At 34.0% G+C, this 12,396-nt stretch overlaps 1 protein-coding gene across 3 annotated transcripts in view; it reads left to right on the top strand.

The window, feature by feature from the left end:
• The window catches only part of TOGARAM1 (TOG array regulator of axonemal microtubules 1), an 80,979-nt gene that overhangs the window by 66,948 nt on the left and 1,635 nt on the right, over positions 1–12,396 (top strand). For 2 of the 3 annotated variants that reach the window (XM_031024573.2, XM_031024598.2), the window contains 5 exons: positions 10–136; positions 1,350–1,468; positions 7,293–7,482; positions 9,073–9,292; positions 11,856–11,942. In XM_031024573.2, the coding sequence (XP_030880433.1) occupies positions 10–136; positions 1,350–1,468; positions 7,293–7,482; positions 9,073–9,292; positions 11,856–11,942 (743 nt within the window). The remainder of the gene's footprint in view (positions 1–9; positions 137–1,349; positions 1,469–7,292; positions 7,483–9,072; positions 9,293–11,855; positions 11,943–12,396) is intronic. The other variant, XM_081830574.1, reaches the window with a different exon arrangement.

Genomic DNA, 12,396 nt, shown 5'->3' with positions numbered 1-12,396 from the left:
TGTCCGTAGGTACTATGGTCGAAAAATGCTTTTTCTTATGATGTGTCATCCAAACTTTGATAAAATGCTTGAAAAATATGTCCCATCCAAAGATTTGCCATATATTAAGGAATCTGTTAAAAGCTTACGGCAAAAGGTATGTGGAAAAAGTTTAATTTGTAAACATCTTTAAAAGCAAAGTACAAGGAAGGTAAAGGTGGAAGTAATTGCTTCTATGATTATTTCTCCGTTAATCATTCCGAATATAGCTACAGTAGCATTTCAACAACAGCAGTTGAAAAACTTGCAGTAGACATTGGTAGTGTCAGTAAGTGCTTATTGAACAGAAGCTTGATATTTGGTAGAATATAGTGTGGTTTATTGGAGTTATAAGACTTGGATTTGATTCAAGACTTGGGTTTGAGAATTAAACAACTATATAATATTAGGTACATCACTTCATTTCTTTAACCTGAATTTTTTATTTTTATAGGATAAGGATAGTGATGTTCATCATGCTTGGTTCCTGCTTTATTTACCTTGCATTTTCCACTATTAGAGTTCCTATCACACTGCAGAACATTGATTAGGACCTCCTTGAGGAGAAGCCCCATTTATTTAATCCTGGTAGATAATGGGAGATTCAGACATGTCTGTAATGAGTAACTGAGGGAATATCAAGTAAAATAAAATGTGAAAAGTAACTTATAAAAAGTAATCCATTTTTTTTTGCAAAAATATGTTTAATAATGTAGAATTTTTTTATGGTAATTTATGTTACTCCTCACTGATAATCTTGGATAAAGGATTCATTTATGAAAGGACAGTATTTCAAAGATGTATGGCAATATACATTTTAGAGCATTTTCTTCTGCTTATTGATCTTAAAGACTTTAGCTTAATTCATATAGAAATAATTAAAATAACCATGTAAATAATTATCTTACTGAACTGAGGTGGTTTGTATTTGTCAGTTCAAGTACAAGTATTTTTAAATAGTTCTTATTGACGTGTTTATTCTCATCCTAGTGTTGCATAGGAATTCATTATTTATGTAATGTGTTCATATTTTCTCTGTAGATTTTAAGGTTTAAGAGTAGTTATAAAATATAGCATATTAATTTTTAAAATTTTATTGAACAGTTTTACCCAGCCAATATTAGTTGATCACATATTTGGTTAATTTATTACTAATTAGAAGGTATTTTATGTATTGATACCCTTTAAAGCATAAGCATAGCTGATTATTAAGATGTGTTCATTTATAAAAAGATCAATAATGACTTCTATGAAAATTACATTGTATAAATTATTTCACTTAACTGGTTTTAAGACTTTTATTACACTGCCTTTCTTTATATTACTTAAAGGGCTTAGGAGAGATACCACTAGATACTCCTTCAGCAAAAGGAAGACGATCTCATACTGGCACTGTTGGAAATACAAGGTCATCATCTGTTTCTAGAGATGCTTTCAATTCAGCTGAAAGGTAGGATCATTTGATAGTCCACATCATTAGAGAAATTACTCCCTAGTGATAGTAGTCTCTTTTGGATGTTTTTATGAACTATCCCAGGGGTATTTGTCAAAACTTAATGGAGTTTTAAAAGTTGGTAAGAACTTAGAAAGTGTGAGGTAATTATACTTAATAAGACAGTTATATATTCACAGCAACTGGCTTTTACATGCACTAAACATTATTAAAGCTTTAGTGCTATTGAACTTGTCAATATTAGGTCTGTGTTGGACAACTCTGATTAATTTTGTTTTAATTTTTAGCCTTTACTTTTCCCCCTTGATTATAAAAGTAATATATAATTATGGTTAGGGGAAAAAAAAACAACTTTAGAAAATCCAAACATTAAAAGAAGAATTAACCAATCACCCATAGTACCACCAACCACAAAAAGACTACTCTTAAAATTTTTATAAATATAATTATGTATATAATTTTGTAACTTGTTTATACTGTTTAACATGTAATAGATTGATTATATAATTTTTTTTAAATATATTTTTTTAGGGGTGCCTGGGTAGCTCACTTGGTTAAGCATCTACCTTCTGCTCAGGTCATGATCCCAGGGTCCTGAGATCAAACCCCATGTTGGGTTCTCTGCCCAGCAGGGAGCCTGCTTCTCCCTTTCTCTCTGCCTGCTGCACCCCCTGCTTGTACGCTCTCTCTCTTTCTGCAAATAAATAAATAAAAATCTTAAAAAAAGAAGAAAAAAAAAGAAAGAAAGTTGTCCAATTTCATTCTTTTGCATGTTGCTGCCCCGTTTTTCCAACACCAATTATTGAAGATGCCATCTTTTTCCCATGGAATATTCTTTCCTGCTTTGTCGAAGATTAGTTGACCATATAGTTGTGGGTTCATTTCTGGGTTTTCTATTCTGTTCCATTGATCTATGTGTCAGTTTTTGTGCCAGTACCATACTGTTTTGATCACTACAGCTTTGTAATATAACTTGAAGTCCAGAGTCATGATGCCTCCAGCTTTGCTTTTCTTTTTCAAGGTTGCTTTGGCTATTCAGGGTCTTCTGTGGTTCCATACAAATTGTAGGGTTGTTTGTTCTAGCTCTGTGAAAAATGCTGTTGGTATTTTCATAGGATTTGCATTAAATGTGTAAATTGCTTTGGGTAGTATAGACATTTTAACAGTCTTAGTTCTTCTAACCCATGAAAATGGAATGCTTTTCCATTTCTTTCTTTCTTTTTTTCTTTTTTTCCATTTCTTTGTGTCATCTTTAATTTCTTTCTTGGGTGTTTTATAGATTTTAGAGTATAGATCTTTTACCTCTTTGGTTAGGTTTATTCCTGGGTATCTTATGGTTTTTGGTACTATTGTAAATGGGATTGTTTTCTTAATTTCTTTTTCTGCTGTTCATTATTGGTGTATAGAAATGCAACAGATTTCTGTACATTGATTTTGTATCCTGCAGCTTTACTGAATTCATCTATCAATTGGCAACTTCTTGTGGATTTTTTTGGGTTTTCTATATAAAGTATCATGTCATCTGCAACTAGTGAAAGTTTGACTTCTTCCTTGCTAATTCGGATGCCTTTTATTTCTTTTTGTTGTCTGTTTGCTGAGACTAAGACATCCAGTTCTAATCTAAATAACAGTGGTGAGAGTGGACATCCCTGTCTTGTTCCTGATCATAGAGGAAAAGCTCACAGTTTTTTCCCATTGAGGATGATTTTAGCTGTGGGTTTTTCATATATAGCCTTTATTGTGTTGAGGTATGTTCCCTCTAAACCTACTTTCTTGAGGGTTTTTATCATGAATGGATGCTGTACTTTGTCAAATGCCTTTTCTGCATCTATTGAAAGGATCATATGGTTTTTATCCTTTCTTCTATTAATGTGGTGTATCACACTGATTGATTTGTGAATACTGAACCATCCTTGCAGCCCAGGAATAAATCCCACTTGATCATGGTGAATGATTCTTTTAATGTACTGTTGGTTTCAATTTGCTAGTATTTTGTTGAGAATTTTTACATCCATTTCATGAGAAATATTGACCTATTGTTCTCTTTTTTAGTGGAGACTTTGTCTGGTTTTGGAATCAGGATAATGCTGGTCTCATAGAATAAATTTGGAAGTTTTCCTTTCTTTTCTATTTTTTGGAATGGTTTGAGAATAGGTATTCACTCTTCTTTAAATGTTTGGTAGAATTCCCTTGTGAAGCCACCTGGCCCTGATCTTTTATATCTTGGGAGATTTTTGATTACTGATTCAATTTCCTTGCTGGTTATGGGTCTGTTCAAATTTTCCATTTCTTCCTGTTTCAGTTTTGGTAGTTTAAATGTTTCTAGGAATGCATACATTTTTCCAGATTGCCTAACTTGTTGGCATATAATATTCTCTTATTATTGTTTGTATTTCTGGAGTGCCTGGGTGGCCGGGGCTCTGCTCAGTGGGGAGTCTGCTTCTCCCTCTCCCTCTGCCCTTCCCCCCCTGCTCATGCTCACTCTTTTTTCTCTCTCTCTCAAATAAATAAAATATTTAAAAAAAAATAACAGTTTGTATTTTTTTGGTGTTGGTTGTGATCTCTCCTCTTTCATTCATGATTTTATTTATTTGGGTCCTTTTTTTTTTTTTTGATAAGTCTGGATTGGGATTTATCGATTTTATTAATTTTTTCTGAAAACCACTGCTGCTTTCATTGATGTGTTCTATTGGTTTTTTAGTTTCTATATCATTTATCTCTGCTCTAATCTTTATTATTTGCCTTCTGCTAACTTTAGGCTTTGTTCTTTTTGTAGCTCCTTTAGGTGTAACGTTAGGTTGTTTATTTGAGATTTTTCTTGCTTCTTGAGGTAGGCCTGTATGGCTATATACTTCCCTCTTATGACCGCTTTTGCTGCATCCCAAAGGCTTGGGACCATTGTATTTTCATTTTCATTTGTTTCCATGTATTTTTCTTATTTCTTCTTTGATTTCCTGGTGACCCACTCATTGTTTAGTAGCATGTTGTTTAACCTCCATCTATTTGTGGTCTTTCCAAATTTATTCTTGTGGTTGACTTCAAGTTTCATAGTATTGTGGTAGGAAAATATGCACGGTATGATCTCAATCTACTTATACTTGTTTGGGCCTGATTTATGACCTAGTATGTGATCTATTCTGGAGAATGTCCCATGTGCACTTGAACGTATATTCTGCTTTAGGATGAAATGTTCTGAATGGGGGCGCCTGGGTGGCTCAGTCGTTAGGCGTCTGCCTTCGGCTCAGGTCATGATCTCAGGGTCCTGGGATCGAGCCCCGCATCGGGCTCCCTGCTCCGCGGGAATCCTGCTTCTCCCTCTCACACTCCCCCTGCTTGTGTTCCCTCTCTCACTGCCTCTCTCTGTCAAATAAATAAATAAAATCTTTAAAAAAAAAAAAAAAAAAGAAATGTTCTGAATGTATCTGTTAAGTCCTTCTGGTCCAGTGTGTCATTCAAAGCCATTGTTTCTTGTTTATTTTCTGTTTAGATAATCTGTTCATTGTTGTAAGTGGCATGTTAAAGTCTCCTACAATTATTGTATTATTATCAATGAGTTCCTTTATATTTGTTATTAATTGTTTTATATGTTTGGGTGCCCCCTAGTTGGGGGCATAAATAGTTACAATTGTTAGATCTTCTTTTTGGATAGCCCCCTTTATTATGATATAGTGCCCTTCTTCATCTCTTGTTACAGTCTTCAGTTTAAAATCTAGTTTGTCTGACATAAGTATTGCTACTCCGTCTTTCTTTTGATATCCATTTGCATGATAAATGTTTCTCCGTCCCCTCACTTTCAATTTGCAGGTGTCTTTATGTCTAAAATGAGTCTCTTGTCCTGCCTTCTTTTGAATTGATTGATTGAGGTATGTGTGTGTATATGTGTGTGTGTGTGTGTGCGCATGTCTGGTTTTTGTCGTATACCCTAAGGTATATTCACTGTTATTTTACTATCAAATCCATTTTGTTTTAAATAACAAAAAAGCCATCTTTAAACACAAGTTTCAGTAATTATTATTATTTTTTTTAACATTTTATTTATTTATTTGACAGAGAGAGACACAGTGAGAGAGGGAACACAAGCAGGGCAAGTGGGAGAGGGAGAAGCAGGCTTCCCACCTAGCAGAGAGCCCAATGTGGGGCCCGATCCCAGGACCCTGGGATCATGACCTGAGCCGAAGGCAGACGCTTAACGACTGAGCCACCCAGGCGCCCCATAAGTTTCAGTAATTAGATGGCTTCTTGAAGTGTTCTTTTTTACTCTTTTCATTTATTCACCTTTTATGTATCATATACTTCTCAGTTTAAATATAAATTTAATCTTCTATTTTTCTCATTGTATAGAATTAATCATTTCACAAATTAACCTCAGATCGATTTATTTAAGCAAATTAAAAATAATGAATAGATACATCTGACTAAGATCTACGTTGTAGATCACCATCTTTTGTCTACTTTTAGGATGATCCTGAGTCGTTCATTAATCAGTGCTCTTAAGACAACTTCAGCACCATTTTTAATACTGGTAGTCAGAGAAATGGTAACTGGCAACTCTTACCATTGTCTTTAAGACCTGTCAATTTGAGGGCACCTGGTTGGCTCATTTGGTTAAGTGTCTGCCTTTGGCTCAGGTTATGATCTCAGGGTCTTAGGATTGAGTCCTGCATCAGGGAGCCTGCTTCTCCCTCTCTCTCTGCCTCTCCCTCTCCCCTCTGCTTGTGCTCTCTCTCTCTCTCTCAAATAAATAAATGAAAATCTTAAAAAAAAAAAAAAAAAGACCTGTCAATTTGCATGACACTTTAGTTTCAAAGGGATCATTCATTCATCTGCTATATTGAGTCACCCCTTTATAGCAATAAAAAACAAGATGCTAATAATAGTAAGTCATTGAAATAGTAAGTCCTGCTAGAGTCAAGATTCTAGTTCTCTCATGCAAATTCACATGGATAATTTGAGTTAACATAGCAGGCCTGAGACTATTTTTGGAAAATCTTACTTATAAGGTGAGCCCCGGTTGGCATCTGGGAACTAGGATTTAAGGAGGATTGCCACTGTTCCTTAACTGATAAGAATAGTTTACTGTACCACAATTATTTGGGCAAACAATGTGGTTTATGCTGAAGACCTGCTTTCCTTCTGGGAGCCTAGAATTTCAGTATACCCTAGGCAGAGGACCAATCATGACCAACTCCCAGTAAAAACCTTGAGCATTGAGGGGTGCCTGGGTGGTTCAATTGGTTAAGCATCTGATTCTTGCTTTTGTCTCAGGTCATCATGATTATGGATTGAACCCCAAGTCAGGCTCTGCACTCAGTGCGGAGTCTGCTTCAGATTCTCCCTCTCCCTACTGCACGTTCTCTCTCTCTCTCTCAAATGAATAAATAAAATCTTAAAAAAAAACAAAAAAAAAGCCTGAGCATTGAGTCTCTAATAAGGTTCATTGGTAGACAACATTTCAGATGTGTTGATACTGGAGTAATAATAAATTTGTCCTGTGTGATTCCACTGGGACCCTTGGAAGCTTATATCTAGTTTCAACCAGACTTTGACCCCTGCACTTTTTCCCTTTGCTGATTTTGCTTTGTATCCTTCTGTAATAAATCTTAGCAGTGAGGAGAACTACATGCTGAATCCTGTGAGTCCTCGTAGCAAATCACCAAACTCAGGGGAGATTTTAGGGACCCCCAACACAGGTATTGTGGCTTTGGGTTAGATCACTTTGTGAATTTTTGAAAAATAAATATGTAATAAGAACTATTTGTTATGTTTATGTTTCTTATAGGAAATTAATAATGAAATTAAATTTACCTTTCTTTGACTTTAGAGAAGTAACTGAAATTCATGACATCACCAGAAAATCAGTTCCCCGCAATTCCTTAGAAAGTGCTGAATACATTAAAGTCATAACCAGTTTATTAAATGCAAAAGACTTCCGTGATCGCATTAATGGGATTAAGCAGCTTTTATCGGATACTGAAAACAATCAAGAACTGGTTGTTGTAAACATTGTGAAGGTAATGAACTGTCAAAATTAATTTTCATTTTCAATATGTAGCTAACAGCTCATTAGTATAAGAAATTGCCCTAAATCGGGCGCCTGGGTGGCTCAGTTGGTTAAGCGACTGCCTTCGGCTCAGGCCATGATCCTGGAGTCCCGGGATCGAGTCCCGCATCGGGCCCCCTGCTCAGCAGGGAGTCTGCTTCTCCCTCTGACCCTCCCCCCTCTCATGTGCTCTCTCTCTCTCATTCTCTCTCTCAAGTAAATAAATAAAATCTTTAAAAATAAATAAATAAAAAGAAATTGCCCTAAATCTTAGTACCTTACGTGTATTATTTTAAAATGTTAAAATTAGAAGAATAGATTGCTTAGGTTTTGCTGTGTTAAAAGCATTGTAGAACAATTCAAAGTAATTGGGAAAAAATAAAAAAAATAGCTGCTTACTTGTCTGAATTCTCCCACTAGGTGGTAACTTCTTGAAAGCTCTGTATTCTCAGACCTCTTGGAACCTGACATTCAGTAAATTAATGTTGAGTGAATCAGTAAATATTTTAAGAACCAGGACATTTAAGAGCTCGATATTACTTAAGAATAGATATTAAAATTTTTATATGTAGATTAGAAATCTTGTACATACTAATTTATATACCAACCCTTAGGAAGATAACAAGCAATAGAAAAGGAGAAAGTAATAAATGAGCATAGATGATTTATGCTTCTTCAGTGTTAGTTCAGTTAATTCCATTGGTAATTTATTAACTAAATTCCATTTAAAATTTGTATTTGTATACATTAAACTTGGCCAACATACCATAACTACTCTTAATTCCAATAGTGCTGTCTCTTAATTTTGAGTAAAAATAAATCTCTTGGGAAGACTATTCTTACCATGAAAAATTTTATGTATATATATATTAACTTTCATAGTTTTTATATTAGATATATATATATATTAGCCTCACAGATATATATATATATATCTTAGCCTCACAGAATAGCTCTTCACTCACCTGATGTGCCTAAAGATTTGCTTATCATTCCCTTAATATATCTTAAGCTTACAAAAGTTAAGAATTCTAAAGAGTAAGGAATAATTGTTAAAGTAATCAGGTTAAGAGGTAATAATAAAAATTTAATTCTGAACTTTCATATAAAATTCTCATAAGACACTTAAACTGAAACTAAATCAGATCTCTACAGTAAAACTTACATGTCTAATTGTTATGAATAGTGATAAAAATAGAAACTTTTCTTGAGTTCTTAGAGTTAGCTAAGCTAAATTGTACCTTCCAAAAAATAGCATTTTTATCCCATTTACAGTAAGCCAGTCATCTTCCTACCAAGCTAAATTTTTCAACCTTAATTTATTAGTATGTCTTTTTGGGTGATCTTTGAAGACTTGTCTTTTTGCTATAAGAAGATTTGAGACTTAGATTTAACATCCAAATTTATATAAAATTCCTATTATCTAAGTTCAGGTTAAATAAGATGTTGTGTGTATGTTTTTAACAGTATATTAATAGGATAAATACTATAGAATGCCAAAAAGAATTTAAATAGCTATAAACAGTATTTCACTTTAAATAATTTACCAATTTACTTTCAGATCTTTGATGCTTTTAAATCTCGACTTCATGATTCCAATAGTAAAGTAAATCTGGTGGCTCTAGAAACAATGCACAAAATGATTCCTTTGCTTAGAGACAACTTATCTCCTATAATCAACATGCTAATTCCAGCAATAGTAGATAACAATCTGAATTCAAAGAATCCAGGCATCTATGCTGCTGCCACAAATGTTGTTCAGGCACTGAGTCAGCATGTAGGTAAGAAATCTTTACTTTGGCACTCAAATTACTTTGACTTTACTTTTGTACTTTCTGATTCTACACGTTTTTTTTATAATGTTGAAATCATAGTCAATATTTGTCATTTAATGTGATATTCTCAGTAATATTTTAAATTATTTCTAGAGATTAAATATGTCCCATTAAACTGACTTTATCTTCCTTTATTTTTGAGTTTTCAGTTCCTTTTTTCCACCTCAGTCTCACATCTGATGCAAAATTGACTTAAAATGGATCTTAGGTTTAAATGTAAAACTTCACTGTAAAACTTTTAAGGATAACATAGGTAGAAATCCTTAGGACCTGAGGGCTTGGTGAAGAGTTGTTAGCGTGACACTAAAAGCATGATCCATAAAAGCTGATAAATTAGACTTCATCAAAATTAAAAACATTTGCTCTGCAAAAGACCCCATTAAATACATAAAGAGAAATACTACAGATTGGGAGAGAGTATTTGCAAACCACATATATGAGGAAGAATTTAGAGTTTATAAAGAACTCTCAAAACTGAACATTAAAATAAACAATCAATTAAAAAATGGACAAAGGACATGAAGAAACATTTCACTGAAGAGAATATATGGACGGCAGATGAAAAGCTGTTCAACATCCCTAGTCATTAGGGAAATGTAAAATTCAAGTTAAGACCATGATCACTACACAAATATGTTAGTCTGTTAGGGCTGCTACAACAAACTACTACAGACTTGATGGCGTGAAAACAAACTTTTATTTCTCACAGTTCTGGAGGCTGGAAAGTTCAAGGTCGAGGTGCCAACAGATTTGGTGTCTGGTGAGGGTCCACTTTCTGGTTCCTAGATGGCCCTATCTTCTGTTTGTGTCATCACATGATAGGAGCTTTCTAGGGCATCTTTTATAAAAGAGTACTAATCCCATTCATTCATAAGGGCTCCATCTTCATGACCTAATCATCTCCCAAAGGCCTCACCTCCAAATGCCATAACAATGGGGATTGGGTTTCAACATATGAATTTTGGAGGACACAGACATTCAGGTTATATATAGCAAGTATTAGGACAGCTAAGATTAGAAAGAGTGACAACACCAAACGCTAACAAGATTTCAGAGAAACTGAATCTGTGCTACATTGCTGGTGAGAATGTAAATAAAACGGTGTAGGCATTGTAGAAAATAGTTTGGCAATTTCTTAGAAAAACTAAACTGCACTTGTCATATAACCCATCGGTTGCATCCATAGGCATTTATTCCAGAGAAATGAAAACTCACTTCCATCCAAAAACCTGTACACTATTGTTCATAGCTGCTTTATTTGCAATAGCCAAAAACTGCAGACAACCTAAATGTAATTCAGTGGGTTAATAGTGAAAAAATTTGTGATACCTCCATACCGTAGAATACTACTTAGTAATAAAGTAGTATTATGGGGGCGCCTGGGTGGCTCAGGTTGTTAAGCGTCTGCCTTCGGCTCAGGTCATGATCCCAGGGTCCTGGGACTGAGCCCTGTATCAGGCTCCCTGCTCAGCAGGAAGCCTGTTTCTCCCTCTCCCACTCCCCCTGCTTGTGTTCCCTCTCTCGCTGTCTCTCCCTCTGTAAAATAAATAAATAATTTTTTTTTTTAAATGTAGTATTATGGATACACACAACAATTTGGATGAATCTAAAGGGTATTATGCTGAGTGAAAAAAGACAGTCCCAAAAGGTCCCATGCTGTAGGATTCTGTTTGTATAACCCTCTCAAAATGATAAAATTTATGGATGGAGATGGAAAATAGGTTAGTGGTTATCAGGGTTTAGGGGCAGCTAGGGAGGAGGGGTTGGATGTGACTAGGGAGATCTTTGTGGTGATAGAATAGTTCTGTATGTTAATTGCAGTGATCGTTACACAAATCTACACATGTGATAAAATGACATAGAACTATACACAGGTAGTGGCACCTTCTGGCTTAGTCGGTAGAGCACGTGACTTTTGATCTCAGAATCATGAGTTCAAGCCCCACATTGGGTGTAGAGCTTATAAAAAAAACTCCAAAAATTAACAAATATGTGAATGATGCAGATGAGAACTATGCACATGGACTGTATAAATGTCAGATTCCTTATTTTGATGTGTACTATAATTATGTAAGATACAACCTTTGGTGAAAGGTACACAGGACCTTTGCAACATCCCATGAATCTATAATTATTACAAAATTAAAACTTTGAAAAAATCAGTAAGGATAAAAACTACCCGCAAAACAATTTTTTTTTCTATTTTTGTTTGTTTTTGATAAACCTATATTCTATTTTTTGGAATAAGATGCCAGGGGATGGGCAATTCTTTTGCTTTTTTATACCATATGATAGCTCTTTTAATACTCAGAGGTATTTTTATATCTTATTTGCTATAAGAATATTATTCTATTAAGGTTTTATAAATAATGTTAAGTAGTGATTGCATAGATTTAAAAATTTTTAACATTTGCATTCATTTGAATGAGTATATTTTCCTTTCAATTCTATTAATGGAAAAATAAGATCTCATAATTCTTTATATGTCTGTATTATTCTTTTTGTTTAGACAATTACTTACTTCTACAGCCATTTTGCACAAAAGCTCAGTTTTTAAATGGAAAAGCAAAACAGGATATGACTGAAAAGCTTGCTGGTAAGTATTTTTTAATTGCTATTTCTAAAGAAATATTTTATTAACTAAGGATAAACTGATAGGCATTTCAATTTAATTTTGGGATAACTACCAAATTCAATATCATTACCCACAATGTAGAAATAAATTGCATAATCATCCATATGAGAACCTTTTAAGACTTTTACCCCCCAAAATTTTTTTTAAGAATTTTATCCTTTTTTTTCCAGTAAGTATTTTAGTCTTCCTGTCAGTAGAAATAATATAGAAAAAATAAAAAGACAGTAAAGTCAATTTGGTGCACTTGGAAAACCATTTCAAATGATGTGTTTGATAAAAGGTCAGTGAGTTAAAAATGTATGTTTTTATTTAACTACATTTGGAAAACATCTAGATGAATTTTGGGTTTAATTCCTGTGTTTACTACTTCTGCCTGAACTAAGTTGTCATATATAGAATTCTAATACTTAATTTT

This window comes from Leptonychotes weddellii, chromosome 9 (genome assembly GCF_054177405.1).
Source record: "Leptonychotes weddellii isolate Sample4059 chromosome 9, ASM5417740v2, whole genome shotgun sequence".
NCBI classification, from domain to species: domain Eukaryota; kingdom Metazoa; phylum Chordata; class Mammalia; order Carnivora; family Phocidae; genus Leptonychotes; species Leptonychotes weddellii.
Note: the sequence above shows the minus strand (reverse complement) of the source record. Positions and strands in the feature narration are given on the sequence as shown.